Here is a 26941-nt window from a genome sequence, read left to right as displayed (position 1 = left end):
AATTGGCTGGCATTTAGGGTTAGGAAAGATAACAATATTCAAACGAAAAATTCCTAGTGATGCAATCTAACAACCGAATCAGATTTCTGATTTGTTTGATTCTAAAAGAGTAGGTGATGTCAAATCTGTATTCCTAAAGGTGTCAACTATAACTGGACCAGATAAACTTTCAATGATGTAGACATAGGTCATGATGCTCCAAATATCCTCTTTAACTCTAGAGTGAGTGAGTGGCGCGAGTCTAGTCAAGAGGTTCCAGTTGTGGGAGGAATGTTGGCTTTTAGGGATGGTCATGGGTCAGACACTCAGACACGACTTTATTGGTCGTAGACAATCTAAAAAAATTTTTTTAAAAAAAAAAGAAAAATCATCAGGCATACAACTGCAAAAGGTTGAACAACCAAACAAAAACAAAGTGACGTCATAGAAAACGTTTTTTTCCATTGCACATCATGTTTAGAAAGCTATCAGTATGTAAAATAACAGAAAAGACCTGACAAAATGTGAACAGGCTCTACAATTATGCCATACCCCAATAGATTTGCCACAATAATCCATGAGTAAAGTTACAGGAAGAACCTCCTCCGACTGGTATCCATCTCCGGCTGTTAACAAACAAAAAGAACGGTCATTACAAATCTACAAACACAATCTATATGATTCTATGCAACACAAGGGAAAAGTAAGCTACCTTATGATTCCATTCAAATTCGCCACCTTTAGTATCAAATGTTCCATGCTGAAGACTAACTAATTTCAAGACAAAACGTGGACCGCATTCCTGCATGAAAGGATAAACTTTTAGGTTTATCTCAAGACCTATGTCAAACCACAAAAAGACGCCAAGACAAGGATTTACTACCGCTAAAAACATGGACAAGGAAAGGAAGGTAGTAATGATATGTAGACGTAAAGTGTGTGTGTTGTTGGGTTGGGTTGGGTTGGGGTGGGGTGGGGTGGTAAGAGAAGTAGAGAACGATATAACGCTCATGCAAAATAGCCAAAATCAAAATTACAGTTAAAAGAAGGCTAATAAATAGCCATATCACGTCAATTGAGCAGGGCCAGGGATGAGGGATAGCCACTTATAGGGGAAAATGAGGGATTCATGATGAAAAAATGGTGAACTAACACATGTGCCTCAAAAGCATATGTTCTAGTATTAAAAGCAAAAATAAAGGAGAGGAGGCAACAATATAGGAGCCACATACCTGAAGACGAGCAATCACCTTCTTTCCTGCTATGAGTTCCTTGTCCTTGTCCTTTGAATCTGTGTTCTTTGCTTCTTTCGCTTCAAAGATATACCTTACGTAGTAGAAAGACACAATGGTTAACAAAGCAGAATTAATGCCAAATGAAGGACTTCCCATTCCATCTAAATTAACAAAGTACCTATGATGGCGGAAGAAGATGTAATCTCGCTGATTATGGAATGTGACAACCCGCCGACCACGAAATTCCGGGTTTTGTGGAAATAGGGACTGCATCATCCTGTGAACACAAGGAAAAGAATAATGAGATACCACCTGGTAACTCCATACTGCAAAATATAGAAGTAAAGAAACAATGAGTATGAAGGAAACCTGCCAACACGACACCCAAGTCTTGTTGTAAAATTATTTAGAACCAGCTCAGGCCAATGGCTGGTTGGATTACCATGACCCTGCAAAACATAAAAGTCACATGAGCAAGAGAGCTTGAGAAAGAAGCTCTGCATGAAAACATGCTCACTCCATAAACCGTACACAACAAGATCAAAGAAGCTTAACCAAGTTGCCAAACCACATGAACCACAAAATACGCTTTCTAATGACAAATTTAATTATACAAAAAAGCTCGTGAAAGACAGCTACTGTCCTAGGGCCTTCATGTGCAACTTATACTAGGTAGTTTGTCACAGGAAACACAGGAGTCAGGTTCTCAAACGGCATCAACTAGCTTACAAGGAACAGAATACCAGCCGATAACATCATATACATTCTAAAACAAGCACACCATATCATAGTAAAATAGCACGCCTAATATTAGAATAAGCAAATGTTTAGTATCTAAAATATGGTTAGTAACGAAAAATTATAACTACAACTAAAAGTACAGAGTATATTATATAAATTCTGCGTTTCAATAAACTGTCCATGGCGAAGCAGAGGAAACAAAAAGAAAGTAACTCATGTATTATGTATGCAGGAAAAAGAAATATGAAATTAAAAATAATGAGACTCAAACTATCCAACTAACCTTAATATCCTTCCGTAAAACAAGCTTTGAAAGCTTAAAGTGTGCCGTAGGTCCATCAGGTAAGCCAATAATTAACAGAGCATCTACAACCAAGATCATACCAACAATTACAATTGTGCAGATTATGAACGATGCGATTATTTTATAGACAGGTGCACAAGTTAGAAAAATCGGGAACACAAGAACATTGTCTACAAGGAAACTATGTTTCAACTAACCCGGTTCTCTTCGGTTTGTGTGGACAACAATAAGGGAAGTATAGTCCTTCTTAGTCGCATAAGTTACAATCTGGACAGATATATAGAAGAAACCTATCAGATTTCCGAGAGATACAAAACATACAGAATTTGTTTCCATTATGTAAAGGAAACAAGTACTACCTTCTTCAAATCATAGGTTCCTCTCTTATAATACTCGGAATTTGGAATCACTTGGAGTAGCTCTTTGATAAAATCAGGTCCCCTCTGTAGATGATCCAAAGTACTGAATTAACTATTACACGTCCATTTTGAGAAAATTGTCCGACAAATGATGAAAATAGGAACGAAGGAATGATAACAACAGAGGCTCACAGCTAGCAAACAAACTACCGGAAACAGGAAATGAGAAAGCAATACTTTGCAAATCACAACTAATCAATGTAGAAAATTAACAATATCACGACATAATTTACAATTTTACAGACGAGCCATAACTATGCGTCATACACTGTCTACTTAATATGAACCGTTTAACACTTTAACTAGCTGCCTTCAATTCAAAACCGCATTGTCTAACGCAAAATACAGCCATTGCACTCAATCTACTAAAACAAAGCTAGTATCTTCAACACATTCTAGGCAAATCAATCACAAAAGACTGCAGAAATTAAAGAAGAAAAAGGCGATTACAGTGGAGTGAAAACGGCACGTAGTGATCAAAACTTTAGGAGTCCTCTCTCCTTTCAAAACAGTGCTAAATTCATCCGTCTCAATCTCCGCAAACAGCTGCAAACATCGAAAAATCGCACACAAGCTCCTCAAAATCAACTCAAAACTGCAGAAAACTCAAACCAAAGCAAAACACGACACAATCAAAATGTCGAAAGCGAACCTCTTCATCATCAGGCTTGCAAACAGTTTCATCAGCTTCTCTAGTATTCTCAATAGTACGAGGAACTTGTCTCGCCGGCGGCTGCAAATCAACAAAAAAACATCAAATTCGACCGTTAAATCATCAAACATAGAATCAAACGATAAGAAAAATGAAGAAATACCTCTTCGCCGAGTTCAACAGCGCGTTTTTCGGCAGCATCGCGAGCTTTAACCTTCTTCCGCTTATCAACTTTCTTCTGTTGTTTGAGTTTAGAGTGAATTTCCGACCGTTTTTGCTTGTTCTTAATCATCGACGGTAAAATTAGCGACGGTTTTGAATCGTGAGCTGAAGTATTAGGTTTAGAGGAGGATGAATCTTCGTGTTCGCCATTGTTGGAGTTTCTGAGTTTCTTATCTCTTCTCCTTCGTCCGCCATCGTCGTCGGAATCATCTCCTTGATCTCGATTCCTACGTCTATCGCTTCCCATGGCGGAATTGATGTTGCAGTGACGGAAATTTTTGGGGATTTTTTTGATTTTTTTTCAAGGTAAGGTTTTTGTTAGGTTAGGGTTTTGGATTTTGGTAACGGGATTTGATTCGTTTGGGCTATTGGAAAATACTAGTACCCGACTTTTTCAAATGGGTTGTGTGTTAACAATTGGTCTCCCTTGTGACGGATTACCATTTGTGGCGGATATTTTGTGAGATAAAATGGTAACAAAATGGGTTAGTGGAGAAAGGGGACCACATGAATAGTGTTGCAGAGAGAGAAAAAGTGGGTACATTGTGAGGTAAAGTGGTATCCGTCACAAGCTTGTGACGGATATGTCACGTCTTCAATGAGAATTTGTGGTGTGTTAAACGAGTTCGACTTTCAGGTTTTGTTTGGTAAACAGCATATTGAGCGAACTTAGGCCCTGTTTGGTAAACAGCGGATTAATATTAGCAGAAGCAGATTTAGAAAGCAGATTTGACTAGCATAATGATTTAGCGGGTTTGACCAGCAGATTTATTTAGCAGAATTGTTTTAGAGGTGTTTGGTAATTGACAGTTTTAGATTAGCAGATTGTTTAGATTATTAGTAAAATGACAAATAAGGATATGAATAAATTATTTATTAAATATATAAAAGGAAGGTTAGTATTTTTTAAGGGGGTAAATAAGACAATATCTTTTCTTTCCAATCCGCTAACCTAATATGCTAGTAGGAGCAGCATATTGCAAAATAGCATATTGGACCCCAATATGCTATTTTAATATGCCATTAACCAAACGCTCTAAATAGCATATTCGTAAGTCAAACATGCTAAACCTCTCCAATATGCTGAAATTTGGCCAATATGCCATTTACCAAACAGAGCCTTAGTAGATTTCGGCGTAATTAGTAGATTGACCAAACAATCTACTATTTGTATGTGTTTAAATGGCGTATTCTCATAGCATTTTGTTGGAATCTAATATTTTTGAATATGTTGCTAGTAGCAGCATATTGCATTAGCATATTGAATTTATTCATAAAACCATTCTTTTTTTTTTTTTTTTTTTTTGAAAAAAGATCATTATCATTAATAAAAAGTCATACGACGTCTACAACATATGTCAAGCTCAATCGGATACAAATCGATTACAACCATAGGAAATAAATTCTTGTTCAAAGAATGAAACACTGTAACAGAGTCTCTATCATCGATTTGCCGCAAAAGGCTTTCATCCATAAGAGGGTCTCCGAATCTTCCTTGACGAGTATCTATTTCTTCTGACGTAATTGATTGTAGTCATGAATCGGACAAAATATGTAAAACCATATAACGATCTATAACAACGCTGATCTTCTGCTGACTTATTAGAAAACTGCAAACGAACCAGAAAACGAAAGCTCTCAAATTGAGAGAAGGACATATTCATGAAACCATTCTAATTATCCTAAAATCTGCTAATTACCAAACACTCTTTTTTAATTCTGCTAATTTGTTTGATAGTCAAACCTGCTAATCGTATTTTGTTAACGTTATCCACTATCATGAATCTGCTTCTACTGCTTGACAAACATGGCCTCAGTCTCATTTCGTGTTCAATTCTACTATATTGACCATTGAAATTGTGTAAATATCATAAGATATTATATGTTCGCGGATAAATGTAAGGAAACGCAAGATAAACCACGAAAATGAAAGAGAGCATCCAATCTGGTGTTCAACGGAGGCGATAATTACGATGAACATCCAACAGATTTAAGTATCAACGACGATTCAAACAATTTATAATCGTTTATTACATATAATTAACTTTTTCTGATGGGTTGTGTTAAACATCATCGAAATTTTACTTCGTAATTTAGAAAGAATAATAATTTAAGATACGGAGTAATAGATATGTAATCTTATACTATAGCAATCTATTTTTTTTTTTGAAATTGTCATCTCATTAATAATCAACTAGGCGTAGGTTACAATGAAGATAACAAGTAGACAAAGGAAAATCAAGATTGCTAACGTAAAAAATACATTCAAAATAGCTATCTAAATACTGGTAATGGCGCTGCCGCTCCAAAATCATAAATTTCTTGAATCTATGAATAATCGATGTCTTTGCATCCTTCTTGATGGAGGGAAACAGTGTAGCCGTCTTGATGTATTCATCCACGAAACAAATCTGATAATCTCCCCGTCGATTAAAACTTATTATATTGATAACAATCCCACGAAAAAATGGAAAAACCCCGAAAGAAGGGACGGAACAACAGATCTCACCAAAAGGGAGACTATTATTGAAAATAAGATAGATCTGCATAATATTAGTTGGTACCTGAAAAGTTATTGGCTAATCAATAATACACGTGGTCTTACGATGACTTTTCTAACGACTTTTTCGCTGATATGGATCATGATTTCTTGTTAATTATATCCATTTTTTACATTTGTTAAAACCGCTTTATAAAAAACTAATTAATAATTATTGGCAAAGCTAATTTCTACAAAAACTTAAAAGAGAAGATGAGACTATTTATAACTATTGTTGTACAAAGATTATAAAATAAGCTTTGTCTTACATTGTAAGACGATCCTTTTATTGGTTAAATACTCGAACAAAATAAATGTTTTAATATACAAAAATCATTTCACATCGTACTGTTAATTACAAGAACTATTACTTCTTGTTGAATGAGAAAAGGATAAATTTGCAAGTACTTTTTATACCAAAGGTTAAATTGATGGCTAATACATTAAAAATGGAATAGTTAAATGCTTGGGACGATTGAGTTAAATAATAAAGATTTGAAGGCTTGTACGTTGTGTATAAAGTAATATTTTATGAGATTTCAAGTTTTAAAAGGCTCGTATGTTTGATATACAAGTAATATTTTATCCAAAATACCATTTTATTGGGAAAATAAGTTTTTAATATTGATAATTTTATCATTAAATCTGTCTTAAATTTAGAACGAGTAATGAATATGATAGACGAGACCAAAGCGCAATGCTAATAAAAGTAACTTGTCTCATTATCCAAGTAAGGTGACCTTAACACATTTTAATATCAAGCCAACTAAATCATTTTAACATGAAGACATTAGACATGAGGTATAGTGCTTGCCAATAGTCATTCAACTTGCAACAAATCTTCATAATTGAGATCATAAGCTATAGAATAGACTTCACTATACAATTACACATCATCATCATGTCTATTGAATATTGTTTTCCACAAAAGTAAATAGTTTGATTCCTCTTTGTACGATGGTCTCGTAATTAAGTTATTGTTGACGCGTTTTACAGAATACCTACGATTACATGTTAGCGTATAGGAGTTAGGACGCACGATTAAGTAGTAACTATGTTTAACAACATAGGTGCTTATACATCAAAACCAGCTAACAATTACATCTCGAGTTGGAAGTGGCTTGAGTAGCATCTCCTGTGGGCAAAATTGAAGTTGCAGGTGCCTTATTCGCCTCCGTTCCATTGATTTTACCCCATAGAAGAATATATAGACCGCAAACAACCACGATGGACCCTATGACACTGGGAAAAAACCAGGGAATATTTAGAACATGTCGAGATAGAAATAAAGTCACTACAAACTTCTTACATAACGAGTAAATTAACCATCCTAGTATCCTACTATTATTGTGAAACGTTGTATATGAGGTTTCGAGCTGAAATTTCAATCTTGAAACTAATAGGAATATTTATAATAGTTGGACCTCAACCATTACCTTAAGGTTTTGGTTGAGATGGTTCATCTATCATGGTATCAGAGCCAGTGTGACCGAAGGTCACGGGTTCAAATCCTGACAACCTCAAAACTCCTCAAAAACTCGAAGTGGAAACCCAGCACACGGTATGGGGGAGCCGGTGCACAACTAACCACTTTTCAAGCCCAACGGACATTTGAGTGAGGGAGCGTAATAGGAATATTTATAATAGTTGGGCCTCAACCATTACCTTAAGGTTATGTCGTAATGTTGGATGGCCTTGTCAAAAATTGATACAGTAAATAACAAATGAAAGTGACAAACCTTCCAAAATAGATTTGTTCATGAAAGAAGGTTAAATCCATTATCATCACAAAAATCTGTATGAAAGGGCTAAATGCTGCAGTGAAGACAGGGCCCCTTTGTTCAACACACCATGATATCCCAACATAACAAAGTCCTGATCCAAATATTCCCTGCATTTAACATCATCATTGTTAACATGTAAAGTCTTGCTCCTGCAACAGGTGGTGGACTCGGGATTTACATCGCGGATATGCAGTTTTAAACTTTCAGCAGTAACTAACTCCCTTTGAGCAATTTTTTCTACATAATGGGTATGAAAAAGTTTCTTAATTTTCGTTTTCCATAATGGGTGCGCATTTAGAGTGTTGTGCGCAGTGCGCACACCCTGGTCCGTCACTGATGGCTACAACCTCAGGAAAGTTTATAAACTGTATTAGAAAATGATATCTTTAAGGTCCACAAAAGGTAGTTTCTGAAAATTCCTTCCAGGCATATGGTAACAACAACATTATTATTGGCAGAAAGATGAAAGTGATTAAATAAATATACAAGGTCTTTTATTTAAGTCCAAAAAAGCTAATTTTGATTGTTTATATAGTGGAAAAGGGAGTCAGACTCAAACACAGTCAACAAGTAGTACATCAACTTGATTCATTAAATGAAGTTTCCTGTAGTGGTTAAGTTTAAGATACTTTCCCGACATTGTACAGATTTTTCCGTCTCCTATTAGACGTTAAAGAAAAGCGTGTTAGACGCAACTACTGATAAACATGTGTCTTAAATAGTGAGGAAATTAGAAGAGTCAACTTCATACTTACAGCAAAAAATACAGTAAAAATCTGCAGTTTCCCTCTGAGAATCCACAAGCCGAGATCTCTGTTGATGGCGAAACAAAGAATAGCAGACTGAACAGCACCAAAAGCAGACATCAGAGTTGTGCTTCTGTATTTGCATGGATATTCCCTGACAATTCTTGCTTGTAAAAGAAACCATGCAGCCCAAATAAATATGCTTATTATTAGGAAAATTGATCCAAGAATCCAATTTTGCGGTCTGTCAACTTCAGCAGCATTACTTGAGCTATTACCATGGTGCGTATGGTTCAGTGGAAATCCTCTGTAGAATATCAGCAGTAAAGTTCCACCAACACAAATTAGTGAGCCTGAGACTTTAGCTATCCCACTTTTGCTTCGTAGGTTGACGTTCTCCTGCCTGAAAAATCGCAATGCTGTTAAATGTTTGCTTTTGTATTTTTTTTTAATTTTTTTTTTTTTAATGTAAGCACTTGCAAATAGTTACATTTATTCTCCACCACAAAAAAACATAACAAAGAAACACAAACTATAGGTGGAAAACCTTAACTCACCTGAGTGGTAAAGCAAGAAGGAAAGTGAACACAGGAGTCATATTGATAAAGGCAGTTGAATACGCAGCAGACGTATACTGGATCCCGATGAGAAATAAGTACTGAGTAAGTGTTGCCCTGAAAACATATCATGGCCTTTCAAATGATTTTCAAACATAGAATAAGCTACGACAACAACATCAGAGCCCAAGTGTTAGACCGACTCAGAGTAAAACATGTATACATGCAGGACTGCAGGAGTAGTCCTTACCCCATTAAAGCACTGAAGAAGAGGTGGAACAGGATTGGTGTAGTGAGCTTCGAGCCGCTTTTCCTGCAACAAAGTTATGACATCAACTGAATGCTTTGTATTGAGTTTTCAAAAAGAAATGCAAGCAAAGAAGGACAGATATACCTTTCACAAAAGTAGGCAATGGGCATTAGAAAAAATGCACCAATGATCAAACGGTACGTGACGATGACTAACTGACTGTCTCCCTCATTAAGAACTTTCTTAAACAAAATGTTTAATACAGCCATCACAAAATAAACAGCCAGAATCACAATAACAGGCTTCCATTTCTGACATCCTGATACCATTTGAAAGGTTAGGGCTTTCTCCTTTATTATTTAGTGTATTTGTCTAAAGAACAATGCTTAAGCAGATTGTTCATGCAAATGCATTTATATAAGATCAAGAAAGGAAAGGATTAGACACCCACAATAAGGCCACGTCGTCTTACTTACTTTTTTAAGCAAGAATTTTGGCTTAACACACACATTCACTTCTCTTTCAATTACTTTCTGGTTGATTCTTCCATAGGATTTTGATGTCACAACTCACACGCCTACGTCATAGTCCTCTGTCACAAATTGATCACATAGCATTAGTGTAAATTCGTCTTTTCCTAAGCACTATGATCATAAATACATATCATAAAAAAGGATTAATCTCAAAAACACAATTATTAATTATCAGTTCCAAAATGCGGGAAGGTCTTCAATGTCAAACTATCAGTTTCGTAGAACAGACAACAAACCAGCATTATGTAATTGTTTATGACTAGTGAATGATTAATGCAAGCGTCTGAAATCGTGTTTTATGTTTTTTAAAAAGGAAAAAAGAAAACAGTGACAGACAAAGGGCGAGACTGTGAGAGACGGAGTATAAGCTACATTTCCGAGAAAGTTCATCACTGTTGATCTTAAATTTTATACTTACCGAATTGGGAAAATAGAGTGTGATGGGAAACAAGGCATGTCCTTCTTTTTGCATGGAATCATATTCTTGAAAAGATAACAGAATGAGCAGCACCCTTATACACTATAAGCAAAGCAAGAATAATCTGTCATGTCTAATATGGGGTAACATTGCGAAACATCAATCAGACATTTTACTCAAGCCAGAATAAATATTTACGCACTTTAACTTCCCGGGAAGTTACTGCTTTTTTTCCGTATGAACGACAAGCATGTAGCACAGACACATAGACAGATACATGCTGAAGATTTAACCACTGCAAGTCTGCAAGGAGAGGTATAAGCAAAGAAGATGAGCATATAAGGATATTTAATTAAAATAATAATTCTTTTGTAAACCTACATGATAAATAATTGTTTCAAAGTATCTTTAGTGGGGGACCTGGAACAAATCATTGAATCCTTTTATGGATTTTGTTGTCTTTAAGAACCTTTTTCTCCACTTGTGTATGCAGCAATGCAGCATAAAACGGAAGTGAAATAACTAGAGCCGTTATTTGGATGCGGCTACACCCTGCAGGACTCGCCAAAATATCATGTTTTCGCCCTAAAACGAAATGTCAAGTTTCTAGTATGGGTACTCGAGGAAACATAAAGAGTCCGTCTTGCTGATTGGAATGTAATGTACTGAATGAATGATTTCCAGTGATTTGGATGCTTTCAGTGCATGTAGTAAAGTGCATAAAACTCCTAGAATTGCATTTGCTACTGAAAGCATGTATTCAATGTCCAGACAGCTAGACGAGGACATAAATGTCGTCTTACAGTGACTATGACTTGATTTTGACTCTATCTCACTTTAACACAGCCGCCCGAGATGATCTCACAAAGCTAATTTTGAAGGTTATAAGTCAGCCTGAGACACCTTCCGTGAGTCATCCTGGCACAATTGCTTTGAAACTCTCTCAAAAGCCTCCTAAGGGACACACATGATCACAACTGATCCAATATAAACAACAAAGTGGTGTGTTAAGTCATCGTCGAGTTCTAGTGGCAACAGGTCATACAGCACTAGACGGCTAACTTGGGCACTCATGTACCATAAAAGTATTTCTAGATGAGTATGAGTTGATTTTGGTAACTTCATCTTCTTCTGCCACAATCGCCCTAAATTTTGGCAACTTGGCAAGCTCATCTTATTTGGACACAGTCGCTCGAAATGGTCCCAAAAAGCCCTTTTGAGGGCTATATAAGTCACACCCAAGACATGTCGAAAATTCTAGGAAAGCTTCTAAAAGGTACACATAACTCATAAGGTGTGCAGATCACACAATTGCTCCAATATAAAAAGATAAAGTGGTGTGTGTATAAGTCATACTCAAATTGCATTCTCACACAGTTACCCGAGATGGCTGCGAAAAGGTGGTTTTGAAGGCTATAAGTCGCGCCAGAGATTGCAGAATTGCTTGAAAATTACTCCTAATTAAAGCCAATGTGGTAAACATGCTTAGTTAATGCATTTGCACAGAACAGAAAAAAACAATTATAATTAACCCAGGTAAATTCTATCATATAACTTCTAGGATATTCAGGGTAACTTGTAAGGCTTCAGATGAGCCACTACCACTGAAAGCCACTACCATACCAAATTTAAAACAACAGGAAATCAATCACCATAGTACTCAAACACCATCAGACAATCTTCTTCAGATTTATTTTTTGGTCTAACAAAGTCCGCACTTAATCACATTACAATAGAGGGGTGGGGGATTCAAACCAGGGACCTATTATCCACAATCCTCCGTCTTAATAACTAGACTAAGACATCTTCTTCAGAAATTTGTTAATTCATAAAATTAGAAGGGATATTCTACATGGTACCCCTCTAAACTTTATTTTCCGTCAATTAAACTCAGTTTTAGTCGTCAAATAATTACTTGAACGCGTAATCAAGCTTGTCATTTATCACTAAGTATACCTCTAAACTTTATTTTCCGTCATTATGCACATGATTTCTCAAGAATGTTTAGAGTGACGGGGATAATAGTACATTTTAATTTTAATATTATTTAAAGTCGGTTGTGACTTGTGAGTGACGTCTGAACTTAAGACGGTCTTAAACACGAGTATTAAGGGAGTTAAAGTCACCTGCTGGGAAAAGTTGATGGTACCCACCACCAATTGGCGCCATACTCGCAGCCAATATTCAGTGAAACGCCAGTCTTCCTTGGAACCCCATGAAAGCCTTAAACGCCATATATATTGATGTCAATATAATCACCATTTTTTTACCTCCACGGATTAAACTCCAAAGTCCAAACGGTTGGTGTTTTGTGTTTGTTTTAGTCATTTAAGTGTACTCGGGTTTTCAACCGAAATAAACTCGGGGTTTGATATAATATGGGCTAAGTGGCGTGGGCTGTGGAGTACATGGCCCTATAATCGAATCATCGAGTTTATCGGTTTTGAGCGTCTTGTTGCAAATTGTTTCGAGCTAGGAAATACGGATACTTCTACCATATAGCGTGTTTGTGCCCCCACAATGTGTCGAACACCGACACTTGTGCATTACTCAGGAATACGCTGTAATACTACGGATTTCTTAGGTTAAGTACTCGACCGAGTAGAGCCTACTCGGCCGAGTAGTGTAGATGTGTAGTCTGTTTGGCTACTGCCGAGGAATACTCGGCCGAGTATGATGAATACTCGACCGAGTAGAGGATACTCGGCCGAGTATACTCTATACTCGACCGAGTATCCGGTCTGGTGAGTAATATTTCAGCGATTTGATGCGGGAGTGTTTAGGGATTATTTATTCGATAAAGCAGTTTCTAAACATCATTTTACAAAACCTAATCATACGTACGACATCCTAATCACTCTCAAATCTCTCCTCTGTGTGTGTGGTCATCGTAGCTTTTGCATTCAATCTTTCATTCTTCCGTCGGTAAGTCCTTATCCCTATGTCATTGATGATTAATTCTAGGGTTTGCTTTATTTATGAATTTGGGGGAAATGGGATTGTGCAATGTGTAATTGTGTTATGTGATTATTGTTTAGGCGAGGACTTCGTAGAGGAGCCGTTCTAGTGATTGTTTCCATCGTTGCTGATTGTTGCTAAGGTAGGGTTTGCCTACTCAGTTACTGTTAATTGATTTAAGATTGTGTTTGTTTTGTATTTGTTGTTATCTGCTGATCATCGGAGTATGGGTGTTGTGGTGATGGTGGTGATGTGGTGGTGTTGTGACGGTTGTGGTGTTGTGACAGCTGTGATGTTGTGGTGTGTGATTGTGGTGGAGCCATCGTTGCTGATTGTTGCTAAGGTAGGGTTTGCCTACTCAGTTACTGTTAATTGATTTAAGATTGTGTTTGTTTTGTAATTGTTGTTATCTGCTGATCATTGGTGTATGGGTGTTGTGGTGACGGTGGTGATGTGGTTGTGTTGTGACGGTTGTGGTGTTGTGACAGCTGTGATGCTGTGGTGTGTGTGATTGTGGTGGAGTCACTTGCGGGAGTGGCTTCACACCCTAGTTCGCCCTCCGTGGAACCCGTCATGGGAGGGGATATGCACATTAAGGGACAGGGATTGATAGTCGCTCGTTGATGAGCTGGACTTGGTGGGGATGGGCTGCGGCTTGACCTGGCAAAATGGGTCGACCGAATGACCCGACCGAAAAGGTCGACCGAGACCCGAAAATGACCCGAACTTGCTTAACCCGAATACGACCCGAAACCCGACCCGACCCGACCCAGACCCGACCCGAACATTGTCTGACCCAATGTTGACCCGACCCGAGGTGACCCAACCTGAAAAGACCCGACTCATAATTGACCCGGTCCCAAATGACTTGAAGTGACCCAAAATGACCCGAAGCGATTAGTACTAAGTCATATTAATATTATATATGTCAAAATAAAGTTTCATTGGTTACAATAGTCCCTAATAAATAGTTAAATTTGCAAAGTGGTATTTGTTAATCAAAATAATACTAACTTAAGTGCTTAGCCATTAACTCAAAAGCAACCTGCCTCAAAATGACTCATACCCGAAAATGACCCGACCCGAAATGACCCGACAATAGGTCACCCGAAATTGACCCGAAACCCGAAAGTGACCCGACCCAACCCAACCCGGCCCGAAATATGTGACAGACCCAAAATGACCCGACCCAAGCTGACCCGACCCGAACCCGACCCGAGTGACCAGTTTTGCCAGGTCTAGCTGCAGCCCCCCACCGGCGGAGTGGATTACCTGTTACGATGGGTAATCTGACAAAGCTACACACTTCGGTGTGTAGTCAGTTACTGTGGAGGATGATCAGCCGGTTACATTACTTGTTTGTCTTATCTTGATTGAACGGTACTGACCCCATCGTTGTTTTATAAAACATGCGATGATCCATTCGGGGATGGTGAGCAGATTGTGACAGGTAATGCAAATGTTTAGCTATGAGACAGTCATGGGGAGTTATCACTCGAGTGTAGCTTCCGCCGTCAAGAGACTTAGCTTGCATTCGTTGTAGTTGTTAGACCTTTCATAGTTATACTTTGGTTTGGTGTTGGAAACATGTAATCACTAACTCTTTATACTTTATAATAAAGGTTGTTTGGAATTGGTAACTTTGATATACTAACCTCGGAAAACCGAGATGGTAACAGCCTTTCATGCTAGGGTAGTCCTTGGTAAGGTACCTTTGCATGAGAGGGTGTTACATACGTGTCCGAAACCTAACAAGCTGTCTAATTTTTTATTTCTATCTTTAAAGTTTTGGACACTCCATAACCCGTTGTAGGCACGTAAAATTTATACAAGTGCCACGTCGGAAGTCAAAGTCAAAATGTTGACTCGTCAAATGAAATGTATTATTTTGTCGCATTCTTTCTACTTGTTTGCAAATTTACACAAAGTTGGCAAAAAAAGGCCTCATCTGGAAATGACCAAGTTAAAATTACAATGTTGAAAACACCCTTAATAAACACGATGTTTCCCAGTATATATGTCACCATTCTTTTCTGTGTTCTCACCCTTTGTGAAGATGAACTCGATCAGCACTTGATATAACACCGCAAAAACTGAACAGGGGACAAAATCCAGTATCTGTAGCTGTGAAATACCAAGGATATAATATGTGAGACATATCGCGCTTGAAATTCCAATATCACCCGTGAGGAAAAAGAGCTTGAAGAATCATTAAGCTTAAAGCAAGCCATCCGAATCTCTGTTGGTAAAATATCAAACAAGTAGTAATCAGGAATCACATATCAGCAACGTTAAAAAAAGAGGATCAGATACTCCACTGATAGAAGCCCCATTGGCTTTAGATTGCATTAGGTTATCTAAAGCGCTCTGTGTAATAACTTCACCGGGGATCATCACAGGTATACCCGGTGGATATGGACATATTAGCTCTCCACATATTTTTCCAACTGCTTTTTCTATTGATATCTTTCTCTTCTTTGCAAAGAACGCCTCCCGTGGAGTCAGTTGCATGTCGATTTCTGTCAACAGGCTATAATTAGTTTGCTCCATGTCCTGTTTTTGGAACAAACATGATGACAGATTTCTGAACCCTATCAATAGCCTAGAGACATGCTCTTCACAAGTTCCTGGAGTAAATGCATATGTGACGGAATTTGATCCAATGAGCTCAGACACAATCTTATGATCATTGTATAAAATCTCATCAGCTGCAAACCCACTGAGACCAAGTTCACTAACACCAATAGTAACTCGTAAGGGATCAAGTCTGGGAGGAGACCCAAAGAAGACGGGAACGTTAAGGACTGAGATTCCAGGTAATTGTTTGATTGTATTTTTAGCTTTTGTGGCTAAGTAAATTGGTTTGTGGAAAAGAGATGACGGGTTCTCCCTCAACTGGGCGGTAGCAGCATCTAGCGATGCCAAAAGCAGGTAACTTGGACTAGTGCTCTGGAGAGTTTGAAGACATCGACATATTCTTTCCCTATCAACAAGTTTTCCAGACAAATGGAGCATTGATGATTGAGTAAGAGAACACAACACTTTGTGAGTTGACTGAACAACCAAATTAGCTCCCTGCTCGAGGGCCGATATGGGAAGTTCTGGATGAAACCCAAAATGTGCTCCATGTGCCTCATCCACAATCAAAGGAATTCCATGCAACTGACATTCCCGGGATATCTCCCTCAAGTTGCTGCACATACCATGATAAGTAGGCGATGTGATGAAAACTGCAGCCGGCCTTCGCCCTTCTAATTCCAATTCCTTTATTGCCCTCTCCACCTGTAATCAGAACAAAAATTAGAGTGAATAGTAACCATTTTACAGTTAAATGTGACCACTATTGAAAAACCAGTTATAATAAGCTGTAACACTGCCTATACCATTGTGGTTACATTTAACTATAAAATGGTCACATATGCCCGTCTGGAAAATAAGACGAAAAATGTCGGTCTGAAACAAGAATTTGTGTAGCTAAGTAAAGTCATTCGGTGATACTTGCCTCACAAGGTGTGACAGAAGTAGGAATGTCCCAATGAGTGTCATATTGAGGAAATATATACTTTGGTACGACACCACATAAGACCATTGCGGATATAGCTGATAAGTGGGAATTGCGCGGGATAATGAGGATATCTCCAGGGTTGCAGGTACCCATAATAGCTGCTTGGATTCCACAAGTGGTGCCTCCAACAAGAAACCAGGTTTCTGATGCCCCAAATAGGTCTGCTGCTTGTTTTTGTGCTTCTAAAATGGGGCCTTGTGGGGCAAATAGATTGTCAAGCTCCGGTAGCTCGGGTAAGTCATGAAGAAAAGAGGTGTGACCGATAAGTTGAGTGAATGACAATGGAGCTGCTCGACCTCTATTGTGGCCAGGGAAATGAAAAGTTGCAGCATTTTGTTTTGCTGATTCTTTTAGAGCCGTAACTAATGGAGATAATTTTTCAAGTTTCGGCATTTGAGTTGGGTGATACATATTCAATTCAGGTGCCCATTCTTGTTGATTTTCTTTATTAGCAGCATTACTGCGAATACTTAAACAGGGTCTACAAAGCTTGGAACCCAAAATCTATATTAAAAAAAAAAGAACATTATTCAAATTTCAAACACATAAGGAGAGACGAGAGAGAGAATAGAGAGAGAGAGAGTGAGGTGTCTTACGGGATGTAAGAAGGGTGGTGGTATAAGAAGCATAGACATGGCTATTTTTGCAAACTTTATCTATCTACTCATTAACCAACCACCTGCACATTCTCCCTTCTTTTATACCAAAAACTTGTTCAAACCATATCCACTATTGACTACCGTCTCAACCAAAACCTTAAGGTGATGGTTGAGGCCCAACTATTATAAATATTCCTATTACGCTCCCTTACTCAAATGTTCGTCGGGCTTGAAGAGTGGTTAGTTGTGCACCAGCTCCCCCGTACCGTGTGCTAGGTTTCCAGTTCGAGTTTTTGAGGTTGTCAGAATTTGACCTGTGACCGAAACACTGGTTCTGATACCATGATAGATGAACCATCTCAACCAAGTTGAGGCCCAACTATTATAAATATTCCTATTAGAAATGGGTCAGTCCTGGCCCAACCTGTCCTCGGGTAAAATATAGCACGACCCGCTCACTGACCTGACAGGCCCGCCCATACCCGCTTAAAACCCATAATAGCTTGAATTGATTTGTAATCAAAGGAACAAGAGTAAACTTTAATTTATAGTTGATAATCCGTATACAGTAGTTGAGCAAATCAAATAAACTTTTCTCCTCCGTAACTTCATGCGCATGGTTTGTGTGATGTGAGGTAAGTGATGAAAAAGGAGATAGAAAGACAATGTCGGTAATCAATCAATCAATACTATATATTAAATCCAGAAATCAAGGGACTTCTATGTAATTAAAAAAAATTATACAAATTAATTATACTATATAATTTTAAATCAATAACACCGTGTGATGGACCAGATTAAGAGATCTCAATGCAAATATTATTAAGTTTGAGTTAAAATTAAATCAATACTATATATTAAATCCAGAAACCAAGGACTTCCATGTAATTAAAGAAAGTTATACAAATTAATTATACTATATAGTTTTAAATCACTAACACCGTGTGATGGACCAGATTAAGGGATCTCAATGCAAATATTATTAAGTTTGGGTTAAAATTAAATTATATAGAAGCTTGGTAATTTTCCTAAACATTTGTAAGAGACTAAAACATGTCCTTAAAATAAAATAATTAATTAAGATGGTCAATTTCCTTAAAATAAAATAATTAATTAAGATGGTCAATTTCAAGGAGACTAAAAGAGAGAAGATGCTTGGTAATTTTCCTAATATAGAAGACTAGAAGATGGTCAATTTCCTTAATATAAAATAATTAATTAGTATAAACATGCACACTTATGGTGTTAATTATTATCATCATAAAATTATATACTCCACTAAATTTAAAATCTATGCAATTTTATTAAACTTTATAGTTTATTAGATGTATAGAGATGTTAATTATTTAACATACAAAAATATAATATAAGTAGGTTATAAATAATTCAAGTTAGATTCCATAATATATAATACTAGTATTAGTGCCCGGCTTCGCCCGGGCTACCTCTACTTACCATTAAATTTTTTTTTTAATTAAATAAAATTACTTAAGGTTGCATAAACCATAAATTTATCATTAATATATTTTCCTATAACATATCCTAAAATTACAATGAAATAAATTTTGAGACAAATTCATTACTCCCGCTATTAATATTTTACTCTTATTAATGAAACAATAGTAATAACATTTCACTACTTGCCCGTAATCATTGTTACTTTCACTACTCCCGCCGTACTTCTTGTTACGGTCACTACTGCCGCATTAATATTGATAATTTCACTACTTCCACCATAATTATTGTTACTATCACTATTGTCGCATTAATATTGATTATTTCACTACCCCCGTTGTTACCACTTTCACTAATCTCGCTGATAATATTGTTACTTTTACTATTCAAATGAGTGATTATCATATAACTATATCCAATATTACTACAATTATTTTCTTTTTGTGAAATTACTTTTACTACTTAAGCATGCAATTTTAAGAGGGTTATATATTTATATAAATATATTACATATATGCATTAAATCAAATCGAAAGAATTATGCAATATTATATATTATGGAATCTAACTTAAATTATTTATAACTTACTTATTATATTTTTGTATGTTAAATAATTAACATCTCTATACATCTAATAAACTATAAAGTTTATTAAAATTGCATAGATTTTAAATTTAAAATATAATTTTATGATGATAATAATTAATACCATAAGTGTGCATGTTTATACTAATTAATTATTTTATTTTAAGGAAATTGGCCATCTTCTGATCTTTGATAAATATTTAGGAAAATTACCAAGCATCTTCTTTCTTTTAGTCTCCTTAAAATTGACCATCTTAATTAATTATTTTATTTTAAGGAAATTGATCATCTTAATTAATTATTTTATTTTAAGGAAATTGACCATCTTAATTAATTATTTTATTTTAAGGAAATTGACCATGTTTTAGTCTCTTATAAATGTTTAGGAAAATTATCAAACTTCTATATAATTTAATTTTAACCCAAACTATATAATATTTGCATTGAGATCCCTTAATCAGGTCCATCACACGGTACTATTGATTTAAAACTATATAGTATAATGAATTTGTATAACTTTCTTTAATTACATTGAAGTTCCTTGGTTTCTGGATTTAATATATAGTATTGATTGCATAATTGTTTCGATTTGATTTAACACAAATTCTTGTTTGTGACGGCACATATCCGTCACTCTTGAGTGACGGATACCATTTTACCTCACAAAGTACCCACTTTTTTTCTCTCTGCAACACTATTCATGTGGTCCCATTTCTCCACTAACCCATTTTGTTACCATTTTAACTCACAAAATATCCGCCACAAATGGTAACCCGTCACAAGGGAGACCAATTGTTGATTTAATGCATATATGTAATATATTTATATAAATATAGAATCCTCTTAAAATTGCATGCTTAAGTAGTAAAAGTAATTTCGTCAGTAAAGAAAAGAATTGTAGTAACATTGGATATAGTTATATGATAGTAATCACTCATTTGAATACTCATTTGAATAGTAAAAGTAACAATATTATCAGCGAGATTAGTGAAAGTGGTAGAAACAACGGGAGTAGTGAAATAATCAATATTAATGCGGCAATAGTGAAAGTAACAATAATTACGGCGGGAGTAGTGAAATTATCAATATTAATGCCGACAGTAGTGACAGTAACAATAATTACGGCGGGAGTAGTGAAAGTAACAATGATTACGGGCAAGTAGTGAAATGTTATTACTATTGTTTCATTAATAAGAGTAAAATATTAATAGCGGGAGTAGTAAGTTTGTCTCAAAATTTATTTCATCGTAATTTTAGGATTTGTCATAGAAAAATATATTAATGATAAATTTACGAGTTATGCAACTTTAAGTAATTTTATTTAATGAAAAAATAATTAATGGTAAGTAGAGGTAGCCCGGGCGAAGCCGGGCACCAATACTAGTCTCTCAAGTTGGGAGATTACCGACATAGTCCCAAGTAATTCTGTCTAGTTACTAGTTAATAGACCTGTCAAACGGGTTAAACGGGCGGGTTGCGGGTTCGGTTATTTCGGGTTTGGGTAAAATAGTAGTTAGTGAAGATCAACCGTCATTTTCTTTAGCTAATAAAATAATTATTAAAAAAAAAATTATTTAATTATACCAATGACTCGATATAATTAATGTAAATATTAAATATAATTAAATATTAATTTTAAATATGTTTTACATTTAAATTTAGTTTTTATACTCGTATATTATTAAATTTAGTTTTTATATATACCTATTTCTAGCTTTCTACATAGTATAAATCTAGAAATAGGTAATTATATAAAAAAACTAAATTTAGAGTTGACGAGTTTGACCCAACTCAACAAACCCGAGAATTTTGCTAATCGAAACTGATTTGACCTAAACCGTAAATGGCATGGCCCGAATCTGAGCCCGACCGACCTGATATTGACGCGGTCCGAGATAGACCCTACTAAATTGATGATCCGACAATTATAATCATAATATTGATCAAAATGAAAGTGATTGACAGATTGATACGTTTGACCTAATAGTAAAGTAATTAAAGCTAAATAATGGTCAAAAATTGAATTAATGCGATAAAGTAATCATTTTGGCTCGACTCGACCAATAGACTAACCCAATATGATCCGATCCGATCCGACCCGAACCAAACCCAACACGACTAACCCAATTACCACCTCTATATAAATCCATGTAAACTAAAATTGGTCCATAAATACTCGGCATAAAACATGGCCCATAATATAAATCTTGAACCCTAGAGGCTTCCATATGTATACTAATCGTCTTTATAAACCTAAAATAAGCTACATTGACTTAATGTAAGGCGAGTTTACAATAAGTTATCGTGCCTTACATTGGTATTGTTGTGATTGTCGTATATTTTTATAATTTTTTGTACGATTTATGTATTTATGGTAGCAAAAATAATCTGTTTATTTTTAAGTGTTAATTCATAATCAGGATTCAGGAGTAATAATCTGAGGACCAAACAAATTTGTGTGCTAGTGTCAATCGGAAATGGAAATAGATAACTTCTCGCTGGGACGGAGGGAGTAACTATTTGTCGGAAAAAGTGGTGCTTAGAGCATTTTCAATGATTTGTCTTGGGAATTTGCTTGCAATAGTAACTCAATTATTATTGAAGTTCGTGGAGATTAAAACATTGTAGTAAATTGTAACTTGAAATTGTTGTAGCTTTAAAAACGATGCGACAAAGCTTAGCTATTACAAATTAAATTAGCTTGACCATTGAAGATGCTTCTATACATCAAAACAAACTAACAATTACATCTTGAGTCGGAAGAGGCTTGAGTAACATCAGCTGTGGCCACAATAGTAGTTGCAGGAATTCCATTGCATTCTATAACATCAGGTGCCTTATTCGTGCTCACTTCCGCTCCATTGCTTTTACCCCATAAGAGAATATATAAACCGCAAACAACCAAGATGGATCCTATAACACTGGAAAAAAAAATCCAAGGAAATATTATAATAATGTCGCGATAGTAATACAGAGTAATAGATGTGGTACTCTCTTCTTAATTATCGAGTAAATCATGTTGGGTAAGAGTTCGTTTAGAAATTCTAGATTTCGCCGTGTCCTAAAGTAGGATGACATTATACAAAAAACATTGACGAAGAAAAAGTGAAAGTGACGAACCTTCCAAAATAAATTTGTTCATGAAAGAAGGTTAAATCCATTATCATTACAAAAATTTGTATGAAAGGGATGAATGCTGCAGTGAAGACAGGGCCCCTTTGTTCAACACACCATGATATCCCGACATAACAAAGTCCTGATCCAAAAATTCCCTGCAGTTAACACCATCATTATTAACAATTGACCTTATATCAAATTAAGTTCGGCCCCAGGTCCGAATTCTCCTTCCCTAAATTGTGCAGATAATATGGAAATTAAAGGAGTGAAATTTATACTCACAGCAGATAATACAGTAAGAATCTGCAGCTTCCCTCTGAGAATCCACGAGCCGAGATCTCTGTCGATGGCAAAACAAAGAATAGCGGATTGAACAGCGCCAAGAGCAGACATCAAAGCTGTGGTTGTGTATTTGTATGGATATTTCTTGCCAATTCTTGCTTGCAAAAGAAACCATGCAGCCCAACATAATATGCTTAGCACCAGGAAAAGTGACCCGAGAATCCAATTTTGCGGTCTGTCAACTCCAGCAGACATATTTGGGTTATTCCCATGGTGTGTATGGTTCACTGGAAAACCTCTGTAGAATATCAGCAGTAAAACTCCACCTAGACAGATGAGTGAGCCTGAGACTTTAGCAATCCCACTTTTGCTTTTCAAGTTGACATTTTCATGCCTGAAAAAGCACAATGCTGTTAAATTGACGTCTACGGCTACTTTTTGATCAGTATTAAGAAACAGAAACTAAACAGTTTAGTTAGGCAAATTGCTTTATTTCATCATATTCCAGAGCTTAAGAATAATGGGTTATTAGATACAGGAAACAAACAAAAAATAATCACCTAAGTGGTAAAGCAAGAAGGAAAGTGAACACAGGAGTCAGGTTGGAGAAGGCAGTTGAATACGCAGCAGATGTGTACTGCATCCCGACAAGAAATAAGTACTGAGTAAGCGATGCCCTGAAAACATATCATGGCATTTCAAATGATCTTCAAACATAACAGTAGCTACAAGAAATAAATAATTCTTCTATTTTTTCAACTTATCGGCTTAAAATGAAGTACCCAAGTGTCATGCCGACTTAGAGTAAAGTACGTCAACATGAATGAGCGTATCTTACCCAAGTAAGGCACTGAAGAAAAGGTAGAACATGATTTGTAATGTGAGCTTGGAGCTGCTTTTCCTGCAACACAGAAATGACATGAACTGAATGCCTCATGACATGAACTTATCGCAAGCAAATAAGCACACAATTACCTTTCACTAAAGTAGGCAATTGGCATCAAGAAAATTGCACCAATGATCAAACGGTATGTGACTAAGACTAACTGACTCTTTCCCTCATTAAGAACTTTCTTAAATAAGATGTTTAATACAGCCATAACAAAGTAAACAACCAGAATTACTATAACAGGCTTCCATTTCTGACATCCTGATACCATTTGACAGGGTTAAGACTTTGTCCTTTATTCTTTAGTGTATGTATTTTTCTAAAGAACAATGCTAAGTAGATTATCAATGCAAATGCATTTATATAAGATCAAGAAAGAAAGGATTAGACATCCACAATAAGGCCACGTCGCCTTACTTACTTTTTTAAGCAAGAATTTTGGCTGAACACATATTCACTTCTCTTTCAACTACTTTCTGGTTGATTCTTCCACAGAACTTGATGTCACAACTCACACGCCTCCGTCATAGTCCTCTGTTACAAGTTGATCACATAACATTACTGTAAACCTGCCTTTTCCTGAGCGCAATGATTATAAAAATACATTATAAAAAAAGGATTAATCTCATTATCAGTTCCAAAATGCTGAAGGCCTACATATATAATCTGTATCAGTTAATGAGGCATCAATGTCAAACTATCAGTCTCATAGAACAGACCAACAAAAAACACATATCCATATCAAATCCATGATGTAATTGCTTACGACTTATCAATGATTAATGCAAGCGCTTGAAAGCACGTTTTATGTATATAAAAACAAACAGAAAATAGTGACAGACAAAGGGTGAGACAGTGAGAGACGGAGTATAAGCTACATCTCCTAGAAAGTTCAGTCATCACTGTTGATCTTAAACTTTATACTTACCGAATTGGGAAATTAGAACGTGATGCAAAACAAGGCATGCCCTTCTTTTTGCTTGGAATCATATTCTTGAAAAGATAAGAGAATGAGCAGCACCCGTAGGCACAATAAGCCAAGCAAGAATAATCTGTCATGTCTAAAATGGAGTAACAATTCGAAACCAGAGCAATCATACATTTTACTCAAGCAAGAATAAATATTTACGCACTCTTTAACTTCCCGGGAAGTTACTGCTCTTTTTCCGTATGAAAATTAAGCATATTGCACAAACATAAAGACAGATACGCACAAGATTTTAACCATTGCATGGAGAGGAATATTACTCAAGCAAGAATAAATATTTACGCACTCTTTAACTTCGAGGAAGTTACAGGCTCTTTTTCCGTATGAACGTTAAGCATATTGCACAAACACAAAGACAGAAACACAAGATTTTAACCATTGCATGGAGAGGAATAAGCAAGAAGATGAGGATATTTAATTAAAATAATAATTCTTTTGTAAACATACATGATAAATAATTGTTTCAAAGTGTCTTTAGTGGGGGCTTCTGGAACAAATCATTGAATACTTTTATTGATTTTGTTGTCTTTAAGAACCTTTTTCTCCACTTAAATAAGGGAGTTACAACTTATGCAGCATAATATGGAAGTGAAATAACTAATCAAGGTGATGAAATATTTATGAGGGCCGTTATTTGGACGCGGCTACAACCTACAGGATCGGATTCACTAAAAAAGAACATACTTTCACCCTAAGACGAATGTCAAATGTGTATGGGTACTCGGGGAAAAATAAAGAGTCCATCTTGCTGATTGGATGCTCAGTGCTCTCTACTAAATGAATGATTTACAGTGATTGGGATGCTTTCAGTGCAGGAAGTAGGGAAGCGCGTAAAACTCCTAGAATTGCACTTGCTACAGAAAGCATGTGTTAAATGTTTAGACAGCTAGAAGAGACCACAAACGTGCCATAAATGTCGTCCTACAAAGACTATGACTTGATTTTGACATTATCTCATTTAAACACAGCCGCCCGAGATAGTCCGACAAAGCTAACTGTTGAAGGTTACTAGTCATGCTTGAGACACCTTCCTTGAGTAACCCTGGCACAATTGCTTGGAAAGTTTCTCAAAAAGTCCCCTAGGGGATACACATAATCATAGTTGATCCAATATAAACAACAAAGTGGTGTGTTAAGTCACCTTCAAGTTCTAGTGGCAACAGGTCAAATAGCACTAGTCTGCTAGTTTGCTAAATTTGGCACTTATCACTCATTATTCTCATATACCATAATACCTAGGTGAGTATGAGTTAATTTTGGTAATCCCATCTCCTTCTGCCACAAACACCCTAATTTTGCCGTAAAGACGGTTTTGAAGACTAGTCATGCCGGAGACACATTCCGGACCATCTTGACAGAATTCCTTGATATTCTCTCAAGTTCTCCTAGGAGGTACAAATTGGAACAATAAAGTTGTGTGTAAAGCCATCTCCGAGTTCTTAGTGATAACGGGTCCAGACACCACTAGAACTCTAAAAGGCTATATCAAGCACTCTTGTCCTATAAAAGTAATCCTAGGGCGACTATCTGTTTACCCTTGATTAGGATCCCTCGCCGAGGATAAAAAAGGTAAACAAATGATTGCGACGGAGTGAGTATCATATAAATTCAGGAAATTCAAGGTAACTTGTAAGGTTTCTACCAAGTTAGCTAATGCTACTATTCACTATTCAGATGCACACCAATTAGAAATGTGAATCACACTCCCATAACTGCATTTGACACTGTCACTGAAAGCCACTAACATACCAAATTAAAACAACAGGAATTCAAAACCCCTCCCAAAGTTACATACAAATGTATTAATGCCACTTCTGTTTACTGCAACTGTGTGTCTAAATGCCACTGGCCTAGAAATGCTTTCATCCCAACAAACCTTGGTAAGATAGTCCTCAGAAAGACGAGGCGGGCTTTTAAGATATTGGACGAGTTTTCTACTTGATGTCTTAAAAGCTTGCTTAAAATCCTTATAGTTATTACCTGAACCCACTGAAGAACCATCGTACCCAAGTTTATGCCCTTCCATCTAGTTAAATCACAGAACTAAATTTTTTCTCCAAGCAAACGAAGGACCATTTAACTAGGCTTAATTCAACCATACAAACAAAGAATGTCTGCAGGGA

The 26941-nt window shown here is 36.3% G+C and overlaps 4 protein-coding genes and 1 long non-coding RNA gene across 12 annotated transcripts; 1 reads left to right on the top strand and 4 right to left on the bottom strand.

Annotated features, from left to right (window-relative positions):
• Positions 1 to 424: 424 nt before the first annotated feature.
• Positions 425 to 3896, bottom strand: LOC141604921 (uncharacterized). Its single transcript, XM_074423486.1, has 11 exons — positions 3494 to 3896; positions 3331 to 3411; positions 3129 to 3224; positions 2619 to 2702; positions 2457 to 2526; positions 2239 to 2321; positions 1584 to 1663; positions 1393 to 1491; positions 1212 to 1305; positions 692 to 781; positions 425 to 605 (listed from the first exon to the last, which is right to left on the bottom strand). Exons 1-11 carry the CDS (start codon positions 3797 to 3799, stop codon positions 567 to 569), a joined length of 1122 nt encoding a protein of 373 aa, XP_074279587.1. The 5' UTR covers positions 3800 to 3896; the 3' UTR covers positions 425 to 566.
• Positions 3897 to 6977: 3081 nt separating this feature from the next.
• Positions 6978 to 12922, bottom strand: LOC141604928 (WAT1-related protein At3g30340-like). Of its 6 annotated transcripts, XM_074423502.1 has the most exons (9): positions 12506 to 12922; positions 10582 to 10674; positions 10380 to 10481; positions 9573 to 10020; positions 9429 to 9491; positions 9179 to 9295; positions 8631 to 9024; positions 7831 to 7982; positions 6978 to 7333 (listed from the first exon to the last, which is right to left on the bottom strand). In XM_074423502.1, the coding sequence occupies exons 4-9, from the start codon at positions 9755 to 9757 to the stop codon at positions 7183 to 7185; spliced, it is 1062 nt and encodes a 353-aa protein (XP_074279603.1). In that variant the 5' UTR covers positions 9758 to 10020; positions 10380 to 10481; positions 10582 to 10674; positions 12506 to 12922; the 3' UTR covers positions 6978 to 7182. The 6 variants fall into 6 exon arrangements, with proteins under 6 accessions (XP_074279603.1, XP_074279605.1, XP_074279606.1 ...); XM_074423504.1 differs by lacking the exon at positions 9573 to 10020 and having other exon boundaries at positions 10582 to 10682; positions 12506 to 12920; XM_074423505.1 differs by lacking the exon at positions 9573 to 10020 and having other exon boundaries at positions 12506 to 12920.
• A 268-nt stretch (positions 12923 to 13190) lies between these two features.
• On the top strand, positions 13191 to 14924 carry LOC141607055 (uncharacterized). The gene is made up of 3 exons (XR_012526877.1): positions 13191 to 13304; positions 13418 to 13479; positions 14778 to 14924. It is a non-coding gene; the product is annotated as an uncharacterized LOC141607055 (long non-coding RNA).
• Positions 14925 to 15181: 257 nt separating this feature from the next.
• On the bottom strand, positions 15182 to 17634 carry LOC141604920 (uncharacterized). Its single transcript, XM_074423484.1, has 3 exons — positions 17499 to 17634; positions 16840 to 17406; positions 15182 to 16619 (listed from the first exon to the last, which is right to left on the bottom strand). The coding sequence occupies exons 1-3, from the start codon at positions 17535 to 17537 to the stop codon at positions 15606 to 15608; spliced, it is 1620 nt and encodes a 539-aa protein (XP_074279585.1). The 5' UTR covers positions 17538 to 17634; the 3' UTR covers positions 15182 to 15605.
• Positions 17635 to 22112: 4478 nt separating this feature from the next.
• LOC141604926 (WAT1-related protein At3g30340-like) lies at positions 22113 to 26345 on the bottom strand. Of its 3 annotated transcripts, none has more exons than XM_074423497.1 (7): positions 24759 to 24891; positions 24252 to 24409; positions 23780 to 23842; positions 23502 to 23618; positions 22942 to 23335; positions 22663 to 22814; positions 22113 to 22463 (listed from the first exon to the last, which is right to left on the bottom strand). In XM_074423497.1, the coding sequence occupies exons 3-7, from the start codon at positions 23809 to 23811 to the stop codon at positions 22280 to 22282; spliced, it is 879 nt and encodes a 292-aa protein (XP_074279598.1). In that variant the 5' UTR covers positions 23812 to 23842; positions 24252 to 24409; positions 24759 to 24891; the 3' UTR covers positions 22113 to 22279. The 3 variants fall into 3 exon arrangements, with proteins under 3 accessions (XP_074279598.1, XP_074279600.1, XP_074279597.1); XM_074423499.1 differs by having other exon boundaries at positions 24252 to 24364; XM_074423496.1 differs by having other exon boundaries at positions 24252 to 26345.
• Positions 26346 to 26941: the final 596 nt, after the last annotated feature.

This window comes from Silene latifolia, chromosome 10 (assembly GCF_048544455.1).
Source record: "Silene latifolia isolate original U9 population chromosome 10, ASM4854445v1, whole genome shotgun sequence".
NCBI classification, from domain to species: Eukaryota; Viridiplantae; Streptophyta; class Magnoliopsida; order Caryophyllales; family Caryophyllaceae; genus Silene; species Silene latifolia.
Note: the sequence above shows the minus strand (reverse complement) of the source record. Positions and strands in the feature narration are given on the sequence as shown.

Coding starts and splice junctions, on each gene's coding strand:
- LOC141604921 (XM_074423486.1), bottom strand. CDS start 3,799: ATGGGAAGCGATAGACGTAGGAATCGAGATCAAGGAGATGATTCCGAC. Junction 1,664..2,238: donor TTTTACGGAAGGATATTAAG/GTTAGTTGGATA, acceptor TATGTTTTGCAG/GGTCATGGTAATCCAACCAG. Junction 1,306..1,392: donor ATCTTCTTCCGCCATCATAG/GTACTTTGTTAA, acceptor CTACTACGTAAG/GTATATCTTTGAAGCGAAAG.
- LOC141604928 (XM_074423502.1), bottom strand. CDS start 9,757: ATGGTATCAGGATGTCAGAAATGGAAGCCTGTTATTGTGATTCTGGCT. Junction 9,296..9,428: donor TTCTTCAGTGCTTTAATGGG/GTAAGGACTACT, acceptor ATATGTTTTCAG/GGCAACACTTACTCAGTACT. Junction 9,025..9,178: donor CTTCTTGCTTTACCACTCAG/GTGAGTTAAGGT, acceptor GCGATTTTTCAG/GCAGGAGAACGTCAACCTAC.
- LOC141604920 (XM_074423484.1), bottom strand. CDS start 17,537: ATGTCTATGCTTCTTATACCACCACCCTTCTTACATCCC. Junction 17,407..17,498: donor CACCACCCTTCTTACATCCC/GTAAGACACCTC, acceptor TTTTTAATATAG/ATTTTGGGTTCCAAGCTTTG. Junction 16,620..16,839: donor CTTCTGTCACACCTTGTGAG/GCAAGTATCACC, acceptor TTCTGATTACAG/GTGGAGAGGGCAATAAAGGA.
- LOC141604926 (XM_074423496.1), bottom strand. CDS start 23,811: ATGTTCTACCTTTTCTTCAGTGCCTTACTTGG. Junction 23,619..23,779: donor TTCTTCAGTGCCTTACTTGG/GTAAGATACGCT, acceptor ATATGTTTTCAG/GGCATCGCTTACTCAGTACT. Junction 22,815..22,941: donor TTCTTACTGTATTATCTGCT/GTGAGTATAAAT, acceptor TGTTAACTGCAG/GGAATTTTTGGATCAGGACT.